Source organism: Lynx rufus, unplaced genomic scaffold (assembly GCF_022079265.1).
Source record: "Lynx rufus isolate CCGP_SWC_20201006 ecotype Redwood Valley unplaced genomic scaffold, mLynRuf1.p SCAF_16, whole genome shotgun sequence".
Taxonomy (NCBI): Eukaryota; Metazoa; Chordata; class Mammalia; order Carnivora; family Felidae; genus Lynx; species Lynx rufus.
Window position 1 is genome coordinate 10,766,899 of NW_025814830.1, and position 20,192 is coordinate 10,787,090.

General features: G+C 54.9%; 3 protein-coding genes across 4 annotated transcripts in view; 1 reads left to right on the plus strand and 2 right to left on the minus strand.

The window, feature by feature from the left end:
* Positions 1-364: 364 nt before the first annotated feature.
* On the minus strand, positions 365-4,917 carry MED29 (mediator complex subunit 29). Its single transcript, XM_047078071.1, has 4 exons — positions 4,673-4,917; positions 4,074-4,132; positions 3,728-3,812; positions 365-2,070 (listed from the first exon to the last, which is right to left on the minus strand). Exons 1-4 carry the CDS (start codon positions 4,886-4,888, stop codon positions 1,828-1,830), a joined length of 603 nt encoding a protein of 200 aa, XP_046934027.1. The 5' UTR covers positions 4,889-4,917; the 3' UTR covers positions 365-1,827.
* Positions 4,918-5,187: 270 nt separating this feature from the next.
* PAF1 (PAF1 homolog, Paf1/RNA polymerase II complex component) lies at positions 5,188-9,994 on the plus strand. Its single transcript, XM_047078070.1, has 14 exons — positions 5,188-5,492; positions 6,087-6,116; positions 6,214-6,306; positions 6,636-6,757; positions 6,846-6,912; positions 7,005-7,106; positions 7,188-7,293; positions 7,394-7,462; positions 7,547-7,650; positions 7,735-7,851; positions 7,944-8,072; positions 9,041-9,146; positions 9,255-9,345; positions 9,432-9,994. The coding sequence occupies exons 1-14, from the start codon at positions 5,446-5,448 to the stop codon at positions 9,833-9,835; spliced, it is 1,587 nt and encodes a 528-aa protein (XP_046934026.1). The 5' UTR covers positions 5,188-5,445; the 3' UTR covers positions 9,836-9,994.
* Positions 9,995-10,148: 154 nt separating this feature from the next.
* The window catches only part of SAMD4B (sterile alpha motif domain containing 4B), a 37,246-nt gene continuing 27,202 nt past the window's right edge, over positions 10,149-20,192 (minus strand). For both annotated transcript variants that reach the window (XM_047078068.1, XM_047078069.1), the window contains exons 4-13: positions 19,190-19,429; positions 18,518-18,627; positions 18,292-18,378; positions 17,244-17,586; positions 16,514-16,599; positions 15,908-16,026; positions 15,143-15,341; positions 14,828-14,951; positions 12,560-12,643; positions 10,149-12,350 (exon numbers count right to left, since the gene is read on the minus strand). In XM_047078068.1, coding sequence (XP_046934024.1) covers positions 12,322-12,350; positions 12,560-12,643; positions 14,828-14,951; positions 15,143-15,341; positions 15,908-16,026; positions 16,514-16,599; positions 17,244-17,586; positions 18,292-18,378; positions 18,518-18,627; positions 19,190-19,429 — 1,421 coding nt within the window. In that variant the 3' untranslated portion in view covers positions 10,149-12,321. The remainder of the gene's footprint in view (positions 12,351-12,559; positions 12,644-14,827; positions 14,952-15,142; positions 15,342-15,907; positions 16,027-16,513; positions 16,600-17,243; positions 17,587-18,291; positions 18,379-18,517; positions 18,628-19,189; positions 19,430-20,192) is intronic.

Consider the following 20,192-nt stretch of genomic DNA (forward strand, 5'->3'; position numbering starts at 1 on the left):
TAAAAATCTCCATGAAGGTCCTTCATGACCTGCCTCAACTTCTGTCCGTGCCCTGTGGTCAAGGCCTCCACATTGTTCCATAAACACATCAGCACATTCCTGCCTCATGGCCTTTGCACTTGCTGTTCTTCTCCTGGTGCTGCTCTCTCTCCAAATGCCCACATGCCTATTCCCTCTCCTTCAAGTCCGCTCCAATACCACCTTCTCAGTGAGGCCTTCGTGAGCTCTGTCAAGGACTTTTTAAGTAAGTCTTATCATCTATTTAACAAATAATACATATAACATCTATTTATAGGCTATAATAATAATGAGTACCCATGACCCACCACCCAATCTAAGCTCTAATGTCTTACTAATGTCTTTTAGTAAAGTAACATAATTCTCCATATGCAAATCTTGCATTTGTGTTATATTTATTCCTGTAGATAGCATCATCAACTAGTGCCCAAGACCTCCACTGCCCTTCCTGAGGGTCAGCCCGACATGCCAGGCACTTCAAGAAAGGAACTTTCTAGGATGTGTTCACACACACACACACACAGGGCTGGCCATTTCCCAGGACTCTAGTGTGGGGACTTGGGCTCTGGGTGAATCACAGGTCTTCACAGTCCCAGGGTTTCCTTGCAGATGTGGGGTCTAGGACACATCTGGGCAGTGACACAAGAACCAGGGCACAGAAGGTGTTGGGTGGGGCAGTCCCACAACCCGGCTGACTCACTTGAGCCTTTCACACCCCAACAGCTGAGCTTGGGCTTGCCCAGGCCTGAAAGCCATGGCTGAGCTCTCGAAGCTCTCGTTCTTGGGGAAGTGGAGAGCCTGGTGGGCTCCTCCCTCCCTGAAGCCCCCTCCCCAAGGCCTGTTTCCCGGAGCTGGGGCCCAGGCGCCTGGGTTCTTCCCCAGGACTGATGATTCACCCCTACTGGGCCCTTTTCACTTCTCCTTTGGGGCTAAAAATACAGGGACCCAGGCATCCAGCTGGACCAGGCTTCACCACGGATTGCACAACGCCCCTAGTTTGAGTGCTGCTGACGCAGGCTCCAGGTTCGGGTGGGGGAGTGAGTTGCTCCCAGGCCAGGCATGCTGAGGTCAGGGCCTAGAACCCTTTCACTTCCCCTTTCCTTGGCTGAGGACCCTGGGGGCTGGGTTGACATTGGAAGTGTTGGGGATCCCTGGACTTGGTTGTGGCCCCTGGAAATGAAACTGCTTCCCCTAGCCCCAGTTAACCTAGGGCTCCCAGAATCTGGCCTCCTTCATAATAGACAGAGTTCCAGTTAGGAATTGGGGGCAGAAGACAGCAAAAGGGGGCTAGGATAGAGATGGTCAGAGACAGGGAGACAGGAACACAGAAGCGCAGAGAGAGAAAGAGAGAGAGAAAATGGCCAAAAGAGAGAGAGAGAGAAAGTGAAAAAATAAGAGAGAGAGAGAGAGAGAGAGAGGGAGAACAGACACATGCCTTAGAAACATACAGGACAGCTAGAAAAGGGAACAAAATCAGAGAGACCACCCCCAAACTGGGACAGAAGCAGGAAGGATTGAAGGAGAGGGAGAGGTCAGGGATCCTCGCCCAGGCCAGGCTGGGGGAGAGCCCCTGGAAGAGGTCATCAACAAGCAGTCCAAAGTGCATCCTGGGCTAGGGAGGACAGCAGGCCCCTGGGCGAGCAAGGCCCCGCCCTGCAAGCTCCCTGCTAGCCTCTGCTGCCCCCTGCTGGCTGTGGCCACAGTGCTCCGGCGGGAAGAAAAGTCAAAGACAAGGCGGCTTTGAAGTCACTCTTCATTCCCTCCCGGTCCCCTTCCCCTACGGCCTGCCCCACTCCCAGCCCTGCCAGCTCACAGGGTGCCCCCAGGGCCTGTAGGTGGTGCAGGTGTCTTGCCCGTGACCTTGTTGGCACAGTCCAGCAGAGCGGTGTGAATGTCCTTGGCACAGGCAATCTGGGCTTTGATGACTGCCAGGTACTGCGGGTAGGGCAGGCTGTCAGGCTGCACAGCGTCCGGTTTGGTGGCTGTGGGCACCAGCGTTGGAGAGTGCTTGGCGCTGTCGCAACTCTGGGACAGGCACTCATGTGCCAGGCGCTGTGGGCAGGTGGGCAAGGTACGGCAGGCATCAGTGTCGCTCGCCCCGCCTACTCCCAACCCCACCCCAAGGGCCAGCCTGGGGTAGCTTGCTCAGCCTCTGGACTCCCAGGGTCTTGGGGTCAGAGCCTGGCCCCCCTGCCAATCACTTGCTGGGTGACTTCCGGCGTGCAGCCTGCTCCTCTCGGAGCCCGTTTCCTTCGCTACCTCATCAGGCAAGGACGAGAACGCGTGTGAACAGAGAACACGAGAACAGTGTGAGAGCCACGGGCACTAGCACGTCACCTTAAGTGCTAACTGATGAATGTCGGCCAGCTATTACTGTGACTGTCCTAACTGCAGCCTTTGGCACTGGCAGTGACTTCTCCGATGACACCTGCTCCTGGGTTTCCTCCTTCTTCTCTGGCTGCTCTCTCTAGACACTTCTTAGTCTACACAAGCCTTAAAAGGGGGTAATTCCCAGGTCCCGTCTCCTCTCCCACCCTCAGGCACCACTCAGTTCCCACCCCTGCGCTGACACCACATCAGTGTCCCCGGCCTCCCCTGGAATTCCAGAGCTCTCATACCCTCCCCACCAAAACGTTCCTCTTCCTGGGTCCCTGTCTCAGGAGCCTGTCTTGGTGCGGCCTAGCCCCCTTGAGTCCTGCCATGGTTGCCTCCTGGGGCTCCCAGTCTCCACTCTTGGCTCCTCGAACCCATCCTTCGTTGGGCAGCCAGAGGCATATTCCTAAAGAAGCCAGCAAGCAGGTCCACGGTCTTCTCTGCTTAAAACCCTCCATGGCTCCCCAGCGCCCACAGGGCTATATTCAAAACCCAACAAGCCCTAATGCCTCCTACACCTCAGTAGCAAAACTGAGTTTCATGACATTCCTAAAGGAGAGTTCAAGCAACAGCCTGTTCCTTCTGGCTGGAACACCTTTCTACCACCACCAGGCTTCTCAAATTCTGGTTTTTCTTTCAAAACCTAGTTCAAAATGATGACGACGACACTACAGGAAACATTTGCCACGTGCTTAGTACCACGTTCAGCTTTTTACATATGTGATCTTGCTGTCTTTCCCCAAAGTTAATTTCTCAAAGGAGAAACCCAAGGCTCACAGGTGGCAATTGGTGGTCCATCTGATTCCAGAGGCTGTGCTCTTAGCCACCCACTCTCCCCAAAACTCCTATGCCTCTTCCATTTATGTCTCAGCCTCAGCTCAGATGTGCTTTCCACCAGTAGCCCTCTCTGAGCCCCCTCTCCTTACCCTACCTTAGGCAGAGTCAGGTTCCTTCTCTGGCCTTCTACACTCCCCTGAGCTTCCATCGCTTTACTTTTTTGTTTTTTCTCTCATTTTAATCCTGACACCTCCCCTATCATATCAGGCTATGTGCCTCCCCCATCATAGCCCTGACTTGTGTGGGCTGGGCTTTTCCTATCACAGACCTGACCACCCTGAGCTGTCATTGTTTGAGGACATATGTCACCCCAGTGAACTGGAGGCTTTGTGAAGGCAAGGATCAGGACAACACTGTGTCCCCAGCATCAGCTGATGCACACATCTGGCCCACAGGAGGTGCTCAGTGTGTGTGTGTGTTGACTGACTGAATGAGGGTTCCTGACGACCTGGGGACTGAGGCAGGATTGTGGTGCCCCAGTGTCTAGAAGGCCCCTTACCAGGCAGAGCTCCAGCTGGTCACAGAGTGCGTAGAACTCCTCCAGACACTTGTCAAAGCGCTGTATAGGTCCGTCACTGCTCTTTCTGTAGTCCAGGAGAAGAAGGTGACTGGAGAATGGATTTCCAATCTCTGGGATGTCAGTGTCTACCCAACCAAGTATCCATCAGGAAACCAGTTTAGGCCCAGAAGCCCCAAGGCAGGGCCTAAGGGACTGTTTTAGAAGAAGCAAAAAGAGCAAGGCCAGACGCTAAGGAGTGGGGCTTGAAAACAGAAGGAAGGTGGGGGGAGGTGGATGGGAATCCGGGTATGAGTTTCTAAGACTAGGAAAAGGGGACTGTACTCACTGTCCGTTGTCAATGTTAGTGTTCTGAATCAAGTTCTGGGCTGCGACTTTCATCAAGGTCTAGTTTATAAAAAAATAAAAATGCACGAAATGGAGAAACAGAGGGGGATGCTTTTGGTAGATCTGCAGTCTTCCTTAAGATCTATTCAATTTCAAGCCTTCTCTTCACTTGGCACGTCTCCTCCTGTCAATCCAGAGTAGCACCTGTATTTTCCCAGAAGCCCGCTCTCATCCAGGGTTCTCGCCAGTAATCTCCCCGACAGATCTTAGATCCTCCCTCACCCACCAATCACGGGCAGAATCTCTGTACAGGCTGGTCCCTTCCTCAGGCTTTAACAACCAGAGCCTTTTTGCCCCTTCAAACTCCCTCCCACTCGAGTTCCGGCCATTCAAAGGCCTAACATTCGCGCTTATCCCGCTCACACTGTAAATCAGCAGAGCTTCGCTTTGGCCTCATCAAAAGGGCCAACTCATATTCCCGTTCCCTGCCTAACGCTCCTTTGCTCTCTCCCACACTACAGAGTCCCTCTGCCCTCCCCTGTCCCCCTTGGAGTCAGAGAACCAAACCCCGCAATCTTCTCGCCGTTCCTAGCCAATCACCTGCAGGCTCTCCTTCAACTGCGGGATGAGCATCTTATAACGCTGCACTGGATCGAAGTCCTGTTGCTGTTGCTGCAAAAGCCCGCTCTGGGCAGGCCCCACTAGCTGTGCTGGTGGTTGCGGCTGCTGCTGGGGACCCGGGCCACCAGACGAACCCGGACCCGACACACCTGCAGCGGACGAAGCCGCAGCAGCCTGCTGCTGGGACGCAGCCATCTTCCTCGCTTAGCGCGCCGGAAATACGCCACAGGCGTGTCTCTCCCGGTTTCTTTCTAGCTTCTGTGTTTCCAGGCCCTGTTTGATCGTTAGCTCCTCCTCCCAAGCAAGTCAGCCAATGGGGGGAAAGAATGACTACCCGCACTTGACGCTCAAATAAAACGTCATACGGAGATACCGATTCACCAATCACAAGAGGTTTTTCTCCCTTCGCTCCGCCCTTTACCCAGCTATTTACCAATCCGGGTGTGGGTCTAATACGGACTCTATTTCCCAGAAGGCCTCGCAGCTTGAGGCTACTTGTCGGGTCCTCAGCGTCTTGGCGGCAGTTGGTGGAGACGGAGCTGCGAGTCCGTCTTTGGCGCTGCCTGCGCGTTTACCTGAGTCTCTACAGGAGCTCTTCTCACCAGCCCACATCATTCCGACCCTGCTTCCTCAGAGAGCGGCGCCAACCCGAGCCTTCCCTCGGATTAGGCGTCCGCCGACGTCGGTACACCCTTCCGCCTCTCCCCGCGGCTCAGCAAGGACCCCGTCCGGGCTTCCTTCGCCTTGTCGCCATGGCGCCCACCATCCAGACCCAGGCCCAGCGGGAGGATGGCCACAGGTAGGCGCCACGCCACCTGGCTGCACCGCTTTCCTCTGGGTCTATTCAGGTTTCGGCGAGGCGGGGGGTCGGGCTCGGGTATCCTCCTACAACGTCAACAGCCCCCTAGGTCTGCCCGTGATGTCATACCCCTCCCGCGAACGCCGTGAGGTCACCGAGCGCTCACCTTTGACATAGGGGGGTAGGTTCCTTCAGGGGTGGGGTGCTGCTCCCTTCTCCCTGCCATGGGAGTTCAGGGATTAGACTCTTGGGAGGCTAAGTAGAAGGGACTGTGCTTTTAAGATTCCAGTCAAGCGTTTGGAGACCCCCTTTTCCAAAATCAATTGAGTACGTAGTTGTATTAAAGCACTTGAAGACATTCCCTCCAAAAGGGATTGAGCAGCTGGCTTCATTCATGGAAGCATCTGCAGACACTTGTTTTTAAAAGGAGTTAAAATACTAGACTCCCTCCATTAAAGTACTTGGAGCACCCCTCCCAAAAGGGATTAGCATTTGTCACCCCCTTCTCCCCTCTTTTAAAAGCTTGGAGCCCCCCCCCCCCTTCTGTAAATCCTGTTCATCTTTCTGTCAATGTCTTTCTCTCTTACCTACCAGGCCCAATTCTCACCGGACTCTGCCTGAGAGGTGAGCCCCATTGTGTTTTCTCAGAGGGACGGGCCCGTGGGCGCTGGGAGCAGAGGTGGGGCAGCAGGGGCTAGGTTTTAAGCTACTGTATTCCCAGGTCTGGAGTGGTCTGCCGAGTCAAGTACTGCAATAGCCTCCCTGACATCCCCTTCGACCCCAAGTTCATCACCTACCCCTTTGACCAGAACAGGTGAGACTGACATGGAGGATGGTGAAACAACCCACTTTGAACAGGAGTTCCTTGAGAGAGAGAATTGCTTCTCTTGTTGGCCGCTTTTTTCAGAGCCTAGAACACTATCTGGCATATGGTAGTAGGTGCTCTGTAAATATTTAATGAATGAAACCATTGGTGTCTAAGTCTTTACCCATTGAGGAGCCAGCCTTCTCACTCTGAAAAGGGGGGGAGGGGGGACACTGCATTTTGAGTTCTTCCCTGGAGAAGCTTGGGCTCTGGGAAACAGGGATATGAAGGGTAAAGCTGGAATCAGGAAACCATAATAGGTATGTTTCCCCACCCAGGTTCGTCCAGTACAAAGCAACTTCCTTGGAAAAACAGCACAAACACGACCTCTTGACTGAGCCAGACCTGGGGGTCACCATTGACCTTATCAACCCTGACACCTACCGCATTGACCCAAATGGTGTGTGAGAAGGCGGGGAGGGCTTGCACTAGGCCAGCAAAGGCTAGGACCTCCCTCATAGTCTTCCTGGCCCCTTGTTCTCCTCTAGTACTCCTAGATCCAGCTGATGAGAAGCTTTTGGAAGAGGAGATTCAAGCTCCCACAAGCTCCAAGAGGTGAGTGTGTGTGTGGAGGGGGGACTGGAGATACGGGGGATCTATGATGGGAGGAGGGTGATGGGTCCTTGGTGCCTAATACTCCACCCCAGATCCCAGCAGCATGCGAAGGTGGTGCCGTGGATGCGGAAGACAGAGTACATCTCCACTGAGTTCAATCGTTATGGCATCTCCAATGAGAAGCCGGAGGTCAAGTAAGTTGTGGTGGGTAGGAAGGGAAAAGTGGAGATTTCAGGTGTGTTCAGTGACTCCTAAAAGCCTCTCTTTACTCCTAGGATTGGGGTTTCTGTGAAGCAACAGTTCACTGAAGAAGAAATATACAAAGACAGAGATAGCCAGATCACAGCCATTGAGAAGACTTTTGAGGACGCCCAGAAATCAGTTAACTGAGGGACCGGGATGGGATGGGGGTGGGAGGCAGACCAAGGTGCAGCTCCAGAGCTCTGCATCCTCCTCCTCACCCTGTTTTTGACCCCACCAGATCTCCCAGCATTACAGCAAGCCCCGAGTGACACCGGTGGAGGTCATGCCTGTCTTCCCAGATTTTAAGGTCAGATCCAGGGCAGGAGGCAGAGAGAGGTAGCCTGCCATCTCTGCTCGTCCCAGTCTAATCCCAGGGCTCTCCGTCCCCCAGATGTGGATCAACCCATGCGCTCAGGTAATTTTTGACTCAGACCCAGCCCCCAAGGACACAAGTGGTGCAGCTGCGTTGGAGATGATGTCTCAGGCCATGATCAGGTAAGTAAGTGGCCCCACTGCCCACCTTGACCTGCTTCTCATTGCCCCTTTGTCCTCACTCTTCACTGCTCTTCTCCCAACCAGAGGCATGATGGATGAGGAAGGGAACCAGTTTGTGGCCTATTTCCTGCCTGTGGAAGAGACACTGAAGAAGCGAAAGCGGGACCAGGAGGAGGAGATGGACTATGCACCAGATGATGTGTGCGTGGGGTGTGGGGTTTTGGGGACTGAAATTGGGTTTTCTTTTCTCCTTCATAAGGAAGAAATGGAGCTGACCTTGTTCCCCTCACCAGGTATGACTACAAGATTGCTCGGGAGTACAACTGGAACGTGAAGAACAAAGCTAGCAAGGGCTACGAAGAAAACTACTTCTTCATCTTCCGGGAGGGTGATGGGGTTTACTACAATGAGTTGGAGACCAGGTACTTGGCACACTCCTCCCTCGGATTAGCCTGGGCCTGTGCTTTCGAATCAAGGTCCTGGGGTATGTGGGAACTACCTTGGAGGTCATTTGTACGTAAGGATTGGTCGTGTGCATTTTCAGTGAGAGCAGCAGAAGCCTGCTCAAGCATGTGACCTGGGCCTGGTTTTAACATGAGAGCCCAGAAAGAAATCTCAAGATTGAGCTTTTTTGTAGGGTAGATAACCAAGTTTCTTCTGATGTCAATAAGAGACTTCACGTGAAAGTAAACGTAGGCAAAATACAGAGTAATATGTAAAATTAGCATAAATAGTTTAAATGAAATCCTAGATACCCAAATTAAAAATGTGACCTCCTGCCCAACTCCCCCGAGAGCTAAGTTTATTCCTGTGCTAGAGCCCTTGGTATAATTTGAGGGTTGGGAAAGGAAGTGTGATCCTGGGTTTGTTGAAAGCAGAGGTCACAAATTCTGATCCTATGTAAAAGGTGGCACAGTGGGCTGGGTGGGCTCTGGGTGACCTGGAGCTCTTGGCAACCTCCAAGAGGCACCATGACCTAGCCTGGCAAAGGGCTCCAACCTATTGTTACTATGCTATGGGGGTTGGGGGAGGGGAAGTCCCAGTGGGGCCATAGATTAACATTTTCCAGAAGCCAGCAATCTAGATTCTGTGCTTTAAGTGTTGGTAACTAATTCGCCTTAAAAATCTCTTATGGATACTCCTATATGTGTATGTGTGTGTGCGTGCGCGCGTAGACGCTTTATAAGTACAGGAGATTGTGGAACTATTATCCTTCCTTTCTCCCGTATCCAACCCCTAAGTTTAGTCCCCTTATCGAACTCGCATTTATTCTGGTCTGTTCTGGAGTAAGCAGCGGTAAGGAAGTAAGAACCAAGTCAGACTAGATACCAGAGTGGGGTCTTCAGATGCATTTTCTACACACACCTCTCCACCACCATGCCCGCTGCAGGGTCCGCCTGAGTAAACGCCGGGCAAAGGCTGGGGTTCAGTCGGGTACCAATGCCCTGCTTGTGGTCAAGCACCGGGACATGAACGAGAAGGAATTAGAAGCCCAGGTAACAAACATCACTGGCCCAGGGCACCCGTAGAGAGTGGTGGTGGGTAGGGAGAGACGCAGAGGCCTGACAGAACACCCTCCTTCCCCTCAACCATGCTGCTTCCAGGAAGCACGGAAGGCCCAGCTGGAGAACCATGAACCTGAGGAGGAAGAGGAAGAAGAGATGGAGACAGAAGAGAAAGAAGCCGGGGGCTCAGGTAAAGCTGGACAGGCCGAACCCCAGGAGCCCTGGGAAGGGTGGGAAACTGGGAACTGGGTCTCACCTCTCTCTGCTCCTTTACAGATGAGGAGAGAGAGAAGGGCAGCAGCAGTGAGAAGGAAGGCAGCGAGGATGAGCGCTCAGGCAGTGAGAGCGAACGGGAAGAGGGTGACAGGGACGAGGCAAGTGACAAGAGTGGTAGCGGCGAGGACGAGAGCAGTGAGGATGAGGCCCGGGCCGCTCGGGACAAAGAGGAGATCTTTGGCAGCGATGCGGATTCAGAAGACGATGCGGATTCTGATGATGAGGACAGAGGCCAGGCCCGTGGCAGTGATAATGATTCGGACAGCGGCAGTGACGGGGGTGGCCAGCGGAGCCGGAGCCGCAGCGCCAGTCCCTTCCCCAGTGGCAGCGAGCACTCAGCCCAGGAGGATGGCAGTGAAGCAGCAGCTTCTGATTCCAGTGAAGCCGATAGTGACAGTGACTGAGTCCCAGGTCCTTCAGGGTTGGTGCAGACACGATTACAATGCGATTATTATGCGCAGGAAGGCACTTTTCTTCGGGTGGTCTATTTGCGAGCCCTTCGCTTTGTTCATTTCCCTCCTCTGCAAGCCTTGCTGTTAATAAAGCCAGTGTCTTTCCCTTTACTCCCCCATCCAGCCCTATGGTCTCATTCGGCTTACACCTCGCCTTCCCCCCACCCCAGGAGCTCCAAGGCCTCAGGTCAAGGCCACTAGGTTTTCCATGAAATGTAGCATAACAAAGGTCAGAATCCTTTTTTTTTTGTTTTGTTTTTGTTTCTTGTTTTTTTTTTTTTTTTTTTTCCAAAATAAGCCCAGACCATTAAACAAGTGAAACTCCAACAAGTAAGTCTTCTCCAACAGCGAGAAAAACTGTACAGTTACTCAAAGCTGATTCTGCCAGTGGGGCTGGGGATAGGAGGGAAGGTGAAATCATGGTGGTGGGGTGGGGTGGGGGGGGGGGGGCGTAGGGGCCTGGGGAGGGGCTGGAGCAGAAGAGGATCAGGGTCCTGCCCGTCAGAGTGGGGCCGCCTGCGTCCTGCACACTCTGCTGTCAGGTGGGGGGGGGGGGGCAGCTCTTGCCTCCCGCTGGGTGTGGTGGGGGGTGTCCCTCACCACCTCCCAGTGCCAGGCAGAGCCTGCTCACCCTGATGGGTAGCAAAGAAGACAGGACTTGGCTGGGAGGCGGTGAGGGTCCTGTAAGAGGGACACCCTGCTGATTCCAAACGAGGTGGCCCCTGTCCATCCCACTTCCCGGGGCTATTGGGAGGGGGACTGGAGAAGCCCTGGGAGCTTGAGGGGAATGAGCAAAGGCACAGAAACATGGCGGGGCCGGGGTGGGGACTTGCATAGGTTGATGAGTGTGCAAGAGGTACATAAATAAACCTGACACCCCACCCAGCCCGGCACTGGGAGAGGAGGTGGGGACCTTAGATCCCCAGGGCCACCCTCCCCCCTGGCTTCCTCCCCCTCCCTGGGCTCAGAGCTGAGGGAGGGCCAGACCAGGAGGGCAGAGGCAAGAAGGTCTGGGGAATGGGGTGAGAGTGCAGGGAGGGCGGTGGTTTTAAAATTTTTTTTTTTTGGTTTTTTGTTTTTTCCCAACATTTTGTATCTTTAATAACATACACAATGGTTACCAGCCATATTCATAACAAAAGTTATTCATAAAATGTATCTAAAAATAACATTTTTTTTTCCTTTTCGGTGTGAAAAGCTTGAGAATGTCCCAGTGAGGGGGGTGGGGTGGGTTGAGTAGGAAGAGGGGGTTGGAATAGGGGACCCTGGCTTCCCCACAGCCTGAACCCCCAAATCCCCTCCCTCCACCTGGGCCCCAGCACAACCCCTCAGCAGGAACAGAGACCAGAGGGTTTGTATGATTCCACGGCTGGGACAAATCTCTGGGTTATGATATAGTGTTTCACTTAAGTGAGGTCATGACAGAATGGGGGGTAGGGGAAGGATGAAAGAAAAAGCGGGGTGGGGAAAGAAACCAAAAACCAAACAATCCCCTTTCCCTTATTCCTTACCCCCAAGTCTTTAGCAACCAGACCCGGGAGTGGACAAGGGTGTGTTGGTTGCGGGAAGGGGATGTTAAGGCAACAGACTTCCTGACCTCACTCGCTGCCCTGGCTCCCGGCCTTCAACCACTGCATCTGGGGAGCCCGGGCTGGGGGGAAGTGGGGAAGGGCTAAGGGGTCTGGAGGAGGGGGCTCTGCCCTCTCCCCTTGTAAAATTCAGGCTCCCCCTGCCACTTTCTTGGCTCAGAGGCCTGGGGATTCTAAAAATGAGAGGGAATGATCAGAGAGAAAAACCGTTAAGAACTATATAAATATGCATCTTAAATAGGCCTAAGAAATTAATTGTAGAGAACCTCTGATAAACAGGGCAAAAGGAAGTGAGGGAAAGGAGGGTGGCTCCTGTCCTTGCGAATGACGAGAATGGGGAAGAAGGTGGAGAGGAGAGGAGAAGAGGCTCCTCCACTCATCCACCACCTTCACCTCAGCCCCTCCCAAATAACATCCAGGAGAGCAGGTTATGTATCCCACTTCTCTCTCCACAAATGTCAGATGGTTCTGAGCAGGCCCCACAAGATAGGGGGGAGCTGCTCCCCTGGGAGGGGCAGGGGGCCGGCAGTCTGGAGGAGGCAGGGGTGGGCCGGGGCCGGGTGGGGGAACGAGGGAGGGAAGGAGGGGCAGTCGGGCTGGCCAGTCCCTGCCCCTTTATCCTGGCTGCCCCCTACCTCCCTGAGCCTCAGCAGAGACCCCTTGACGGGCCTGGGAGTGAGCAAGGCGTGTGCCAATGTTAAACAAAAGTTAAAAGGGTGAGAGAGTAGAAAAATACTAGAATGTATAGCTGAGCCAGCCCACCCTCTCGCTGTCGCGGAGAAGCCCGTTGGGGGTTGGCCCCCGCCCGCCGCCCAGGGAGCCTATGGGTGCGCTGGGCTGTGGGTCCCGTCAGATGGTGGAGGTTTTGTCTGTCCCATCTGTGATAAGAAAGGGAGGAAGGGAGGAAGATCAGGAACTGGCGGGAGGCCCAAGAAAAGGCGCTCGGGTAGCCTGTCATCCCAGTCAGGCCCTCCCTGGAGGCTGGCCTCCCCTAGGGACCCCTCAGGTTGCTCTGAGTTGCTCAGTTCAGAGGTGGAGACGCTGCTGGGTAGGTGGGAGCTGGGTCAGGGAAAGAGGAAATGCTCACCACCCAAGGCGTGTTCTGTCATGCTCAGACATAGAGACTCCAGAGTGGGATTGATCTCCAGGTCAGGCCCAGGGACCGGGCAGTCTGAGGGCGAGAGAGAAGGGAGGCGTGAGGACTGAACTGAGGTGGGAAGCAGAACCCAGGAGACAAAGGACTGGATGGGCTGGCATGGGGGAGGGGCTGACAGGGACAAGAGGGAAAGGAGGGAGGGAGAGAGTGGCAAGAGACCGAAAAACTGCGTGAGACATGGCACACACCAGACGGAAAGTATGACCGGGCAGAGATGAAGGACACAGACGGGCCTGGGTGCGTCATGGCGCAGGCAGAGGCTTAGCAATGCAGACAAAGCCTGATCAGCCGACCGAGGAAGTGATGTGAAGCTGAGGGAGCTTCCTGGAGGCCACACGCTACATGTTGCCTTAGGCACAGTCTGGGCATCTGCCCCAGGCACTGGGCAGCCCCGGGCTCCTGGACTCTGTATTTGGTGCAGAAGCTTCATTAGAACCCTTCCCATCCCCACTTGGACTTGCTTCTCTGGGCTGGATGTCATCTGGGCAGGCCCAGCAGGCGGGGCAAATCAGGACAGCAGCCATGGGGCTTGTCCTCAAACAACCTCTCAAAAGGGTCTCCTGTTCTGGTGAAACAACCCACCTCCCTGAGCCGCCCTGACCCCACCCTGCAGTGCTTAAAACCCCTCCCTTGGCTCCTCACTGCTACAGGGAGGAAGCCTGAGCTTTCTGCCTGAGTTCAGAGGACCTGCTCCCCTCTCCAGCCTCACCTGTCGTCACATTCCCAATGAACCCTGAGCTCAGACCATGTCAAGACACCTAACTGTCTCTCCTTAACAAAAAAATGTTTTGACCTTGGGCAAGTCACCTGAGTGTCAGATTCACGACTGATCTGATGGGAATGACACCAGCGCCCTCATGCGTGCGGCCGGGAGGCTCTGATTTGCCAGCGCAGGAGAGCTGCTGGACACACAGCGCAGCACAGAGCACGCCCGTAAAAAGAACGGTTTCAATTTTTTGCTCGTGCACTTCATCCATCCAGCCATTTAGCACCAGTTACAGAGGCCCACCACGTGCCAAGTCCTAGGCTAAGACGAACACAATGGCAGGGCCTCTGCCTGTGACAGATGGCACTTCATGTAATCTCCTAAATTAAAAATCTCCACCGATTTGGCAGTTTATGACACAAAGAGCTTAGGGTCACCTGCAAATCTAATTAAAAAAATTTGGGGGGGGCGCCTGGGTGGCTCAGTTGGTTAAGTGTCCGACTTCGGCTCAGGTCATAATCTCACAAACTCAAAGTTTGTGAGTTTGAGCCCCTAATCAGGCTCTGTGCCGACAGCTCAGAGCCTGGAGCCTGCTTCGGATTCTGTGTCTCCCTCTCTCTCTGCCCCTCCCCTGCTCATGCTCTCTCTCTGTCTCAAAAATAAATAAAACATTAAAAAAAAAATTTTTTTTTTTGAGCAAACTCTACCTCCAATGTGGAGGGTCGAACTCACAACCACAACGTCAAGTGTTGCATGCTCTACTGATGAGCCAGCCAGGCGCCACCCTCAGCCGCAAACGTAAGATCTCTCCAGAGGCAGCCCTTTCCAGACCAGCCGCATCTGCCTCTGTGGCCTCGATGGCCGGTAGCAGGCCCAGCACGGCCCAGGGCGGGGTCACCCCCACTTGACGAGCAAGGCAAGGTTAGCGTTCCTCTAACCTCCCTTTTGCCCACTTCACCTCATTCTGCTCTCTCACCTCTAGGCTGGCCTGTGAACAGAGAGAAAACCGCTCTCTTACATCATCCTCTAGTGTAGACCTGATCCAAGAACTGACTCTTGCCTGGTTCTTGCCTGAAAGAATTCCCACTGGTTCCCAGTGCACTGACAGGCAGGACTCCTCTCCATAGAGGCCTTGACGCTCTGTCTCATCCCCTCCACCCCTTCCAGACTGAGTATTTAATGAACTTCTAAAGAGATGGTGATAGAGACCAAGAAGGACCTTAAGATTGCAACACAGGGAGGGAGAGGTGAGGAGATGCAGGGCTGGGAGTAGGGGAGAGAAAGACTGAGAGAAAGCAGACAGGATCTGAGAAAGAAAATTGAAGTGGGATGGGGGAGGGTACAAGAAAACCCACGATGTGGGAAGATGGGTGCAGAGTGGCGGGAGGTATAAGGAGAGGTGAGCAGATGAGAAAGGACAGTGGGAATCGGATTGAGAGAAAGGCCACCTAGGGTGTCACTGAGGCAGAGCCCCATGGGTAGGGGCAGTTTACCTGGAGGGAACATGAGAATGGCCTGGGGCGACGAATGGACCGGGAGGGAGTGGGTGCGCTGCACAGAGCTGCGGCTCTGGCTGGGCATGCTGTTGCTGCCTCCGGGGTTGGCAAACCACAGGTTCTGCACGGGGCACGGGAAAAGAGAAAGTGGTGAGCTGAGAGGGAAGAGTCCCAGGCCCAGGCGCCGTGGAGCTGGCAAAGGAGCCTCTCCCTTCCACGCCGGGCCCAGATGCAGAGATATGGACACACACAGCCCAGGCACCACCACCCCAAACCCAGAAGTGCCACGTCCTCTGCTTCCAACCGGCTCACCTGTCGGCCCTGGCCCCCAAGACTGGGGCTAGTGAGGGCATGTCGTGGGGAGATGCCCCCAATGCCCGAAGGGCTCAGAAGGCCCATCCTGCCGGGCGGGAGGGCCCGGGGAGGCATGGGGAACTGCCGCTGGGTCCGCCGGGCTACCCCCATCCCCACAGAGCCAGCTATGGGAAGCGAGTTGGAGCCGAACGCCCAGCTGTGAGACAGAAGGCAGGGTGTCAGTTTAGGTGGATGGGGATGGGGCCCCTCTGTCCGTCCCTTCCTCACCTCCCCCCACAATCCCCATGGGAAGGACAGAACACAGACCTGCTCCGAGCAAGGACTCCCCGTCCAAGCCCTTGCATCACACACGCTCTCTTCTCCTGCCCCAAGGTACCCCCAGGATGGAGACAGGAGCAAACAAAGGTCTCCTCACATCCACTTACAGCACTTCTCCTAACTTCAACTCTCAAATGCGATATTTGCTATTTGGGGTGAGAAGGGACCTGAGAGCCCCCTGCATGCAGGCGAGAACAAGGGACAGGCAAAGGGACGGGTGCTGCTTTTTGCCAGCTCGGCACCCTGTTCTGGTGGTCAGAACACACCCTGATTTTCTTCTGGGAGAGTCTTCACTGGGTGACTCGTATAAGGCCACTCAGCGGATTGAATGAGGACAACCAATTCCCGGCCCGCCACGCCAGTGACCCTCTCCGCGCTCTCCATCCACCAACGAGGGCCCAGGGAAGGAAGGTCCCTGCGCCCCAGCCCCCACCCCCCACTCACCCTTTCTGCTGCCGGTAGCTCTGCATCTCTAGTGCGGCTTTGCGCGGGAAGGTCCGCAGGAGCTTCAGCACTTGCTGTTTCCAGGACAGCAGCCGTTTCTTCTGCGTCTCCGTGAACGCCTAGGATTGGGAGGGCGAGGCAGGGAGGGTACGCTTTCAGATCTGCCTTCCACTCACCCACTCATTTACTGACCGCCTGCTCGGTGCCAGGCAATGCTGGGACGCAGGGGTGACCTGTGCACACACAGCTCACAGTTTAGTTGAGAAGATAATACACACGTGATCTAAACTGTGACGAGCCCTGTGAGGGAGAAGCCCAGGAGCAGAAGACTGATCTGCCGCGAAGGCCCAGTGAAGGCGTTCCTGAGGTGTATACGCTGGAAATGAGAGCCGAGGGACCAGCAGCAGGGAGGGGAAACTGGCTCCCAAAAAAGGAATAGGTATTAAGGCTCTGAGAAGGAGAGCACAGGGTACCCACTGAAGCCAACACTGGTGAGAGACGAGGGTGGGTGCCAGCCGGGCAGGGCCCTGAGGACCACATGAGGGTGTGGATCCTGAGAGGGACAGGGCAGCCTTTCCCTTCTTGGGACTCTAGAGGAGGCCTCACCTCATGAGTCAGGCACTTTTCAATGAGCTGGAGGTAACTGGTGATGTTCTCCTCGTCTGGTCGGGACACCAGCAGCTGGGTGCACACTGTGGGACAGGGGAGAGGAAGGTCGGCCCCAGCACGTCCCCTGCCATAGTCTAGCTCCCCCAGTCCCTGCCGGCCAGCATCGGAGGAAGAGGAAACTCAGGCTGGATGAGCTCTAGCTATGTGCCAAGCACAGCCCCTGGCTATCGTTAGGATATAAAAGCCCACCAGAGTGGTACAGAGAAGTTGAATCATTTGCCCCAGGTCACACAGCTAAAATGATATGGACCCAAGTGTAAAATCTGCTATGCCATGCTGCCTTAGGAAAGGCTGAGCCCGTTATGAGTTTCAACATATCCGTCTGTGGACTTTAGTTCCTTGTGAAAGAAGCCGTGGGTTTGCCTCGCACCGACTGCACACCACTTCCACCGACACACTGTCTGGTCTTCTGCTCGGGCTGGAGACACTCTGAAGGTAAGTAAAAGTTGTCTCGTACCATCAACCTGGACACACCTGACGGCAGACGTTCTGCTCTGGACACACTTGCTACTTTCAGTCTCAGCTACTCTCTGAAGTGATCTAGTTCCCAGGATACTCTAAAAAAGCTGTTCCCACCATTTAACTTGGATTGGATCCCTGACGACTGGTTCACTTGGCTCCCTGTCCCCGAACTTCTTTAGGGGCCTTGGGGGGGGGGGGGTCTCACCTTTGCCCATCACCCGTGTAAACTGGCTGGGGATGTCTCCGTCGGCGACGGGAGCCGGGGCTGGCTCACTGCCATCAGTGGGAGCTGGAGCTGGTGGAGGGGGGTAGCTCTCTGCAGCTGGAGGGTCCTTGGCCTCAGTGCCCTTGTCTGTGCCGGGGTGAGCCAGGGGAGGCTCAGCACCTGGCAGTGGTGGCTCCCCCCGGCTCCCATCCTTGGCAGTAGGGGTGGCGGCAGCGGCAGCAGCCACGGTGGCTTGGAGGACGCTGTAGGCCTTGATGGGGGTGATAATTATCTGCTGCAGCTCCTGCAGAGCGTTTCGCAGATTCCCTCCTTCCAGCACATCCTGAGTAGGGAGGACACAGACAGGGTCACATGCTGACCCCCACAGCTACGTAGAATGACTATACAAGCGAGGTCAGACAGAGATCGGAGAGGGCTGGTGGCACCCTGGGTCCTAGCACTTAGAGAAAGGAAGTAAGGGCACTACACGCTCACACATACGTACACATCTGTATATGCATATCCTTCTTCCCCCCTCGAGGTGACGTTCCATGGGGCTCAAGGAGGTCTGATGCTGGGGTCTCAGGGTCCCGCCAAGAATGGGACCAGATTCAGACCCAGAGATTCAGATCAAGACACTGGGGGTGGGGGTGGGAAGCAGAAGTCAAGTGGCAGGAAAAGGGGACAAGGAATGCAAACTGAGGCAGATACGGAAGGGGAGCGAGTGGATGAGAACCAAACGGAAAGAGAGATCATGCACACAGGGAGACATTCAGACATCAGACACCAGAAATACCACTAAGAAATGGAAACGAGAGGGAACAGAAGGGACTGAGTTAACAAAGTCTGGAGACAAAGACCAGGACTAAAAGGGGAGCCTCTCAGCCACAACCAAGTGACCCCGGTGATCTGACTTGCTCCTGGCCTCCCTCCCTAGGGCTGGGGCCACTGGACATCAGACCTGAGGGCTGTGAAGGCCCCAAGGGGAGGCTACCCAGAGCCAGTAGGCAGCCGGGTGGCCTTGAAGACGGGGATACCAGGTCCTCACCTTCTCCAGGGACTTGAGGACGCTCTGCCTCTCACGCAGCTTCTGGATGCTGAGGGCTATCTTGTGGCGGGCACCTTTGGTGACATTCTGTGGTAGGGGCAGAAGGGGATAGATACTTTGGGGTGCCCCAACAAGGCCTGAGGAGATGCAAGAGGCTTGGGCTTCAAGAGTACTGTCAAAATGGTGTCACCCCCAACACCTTCCCTGATGGTCCCCTTGGCTTCACCTGAGACTCCAGGTGCTGCTCAGTCAGTGTCATCATCTCCTCGTAGCTCATCTGTGAGAAGAGGGCTGCGTACTTGTGCAAGCGGAGGCTCTTGAGCCATGAGGGTACATCTGTGGAAAAGGAGACCAAGAGGTCAGGAGTCCGGCCCTTGTGACCAGGGCAGAGGGAGGACTGTGGGGAGGAACCAGGAATAAACCAGAGACAACATTAAAGATGCAGAAAACTGGGAGGAGTAAGCGGAAGCCAGGGGTCCAAAAGCCACTTCTTCTGCCCAGCCACACCCTTGTAGGTGGCCTTCCCTGACAGCAGGACATCTGACCCTCCTGAGCTGTCCGACTGGATATGTACTAGGATGGCCTCATCGACGTCCCTAAAAGTCTTCCTAGAAGCTCTGTTCCATCAGCTACCACTCTGTCCTGGCTTCCTTGTCAGGCTAGGGTGTCTGAGGGCACGGATTTCTCCCACATCAGACTAGGGCCTGTGGGGATCTCTCTGCTCAGTCTTGAGCCTTAAGGGCAGGGACTCTCTCCTCCCCTCAGACCTGTCCCTGCCTAGGGCAGGGTAGAGGGTGACAGGAAGGTGGAAGCTGGAAGCTTCCAGCTCCCTTCTGTCCTCTAAGCCATGCAGAAGCCTCTCTTCAGAGGGTCCTAGTGCTGCCCTCCCCTGTCATACCTTTCATGCCACTGCCGTCCTCCTGGAAGGTGTTCCGGCTGGAGCCCTGCTCCTCCGTCTGCTCACTGCCAGAGGAGGCCACGCTGCTCTGGGGTGAGAGGGGTGCGTGGTCGGGCGTGGTGAAAGCAGCCCGGGCCCCGAGCTCCTCCGGACTCGGCCACTCACCAGGGGCCTGGGGGCTCGTGGGGATGAGAGACATGGAGCGCTTCAGCGGGCTGGGGTGAATTTGGCAGGGGAGACCTGGCCAGAGGGGGAGAGGCAAGAGGTCAGGCTTGGAGATCTGACCACAGGAGATTGTGCCCCCCTGGTTGGTGCCGTGGATGGCCGCTCAGCCCCAGAATCCAACAAGGGCAAGGGACCCTGGGGTGTGAGGGGAACCACCTCCCAGATAGTGCTCGTTCCCTCACTCCCCACACTCAACCCATCGGCAAGCTCTCCGCCACATCTCTGAATCTCTCTACTTCCTCTTCCAGCACTCTGGTCCTAGTCACTGGTGTCCCTTGTTGGAATTACTGCCACAGTCTCCTTATTGGTTTCTTGCCTTCCTTCTTGCCTCCTACAGCCCCATTCACCTCACAGAAGCCATGTTGATCCTTCTAAAAATGCAAATCTGACCAAGTCAATCCCTTCCCTTCACACTGAGCATAAAATTCAAACTCTTCCACATGCCTACAAGGCCTGGCAGGACCTGGACCCTTTGACCTCTCACCTCCCACAGCTCACCTGTCAGTTCAAGCCTTTTTAGCTTTTACTCCCCCACCCCCACCCCCCATTTGGTCCTGGAACACTCAAGCTGTCCAACCTCAGTCTTGTGCACTTGCTTTCTTCTTGTCTTCCTGATCTTGGCAGTTGGCTTCCTCAAATCTCATCTCAAGCAAGCATGACATCTCTTCCGAGGCCTTCCTTGACTAGCTGCCCACCACCAATCTTGGTTACTCCATCACAGGATACTTACTTATCTTCTTTACAGCACCCATGACAAACTGAAGTGATCTTACCTAGT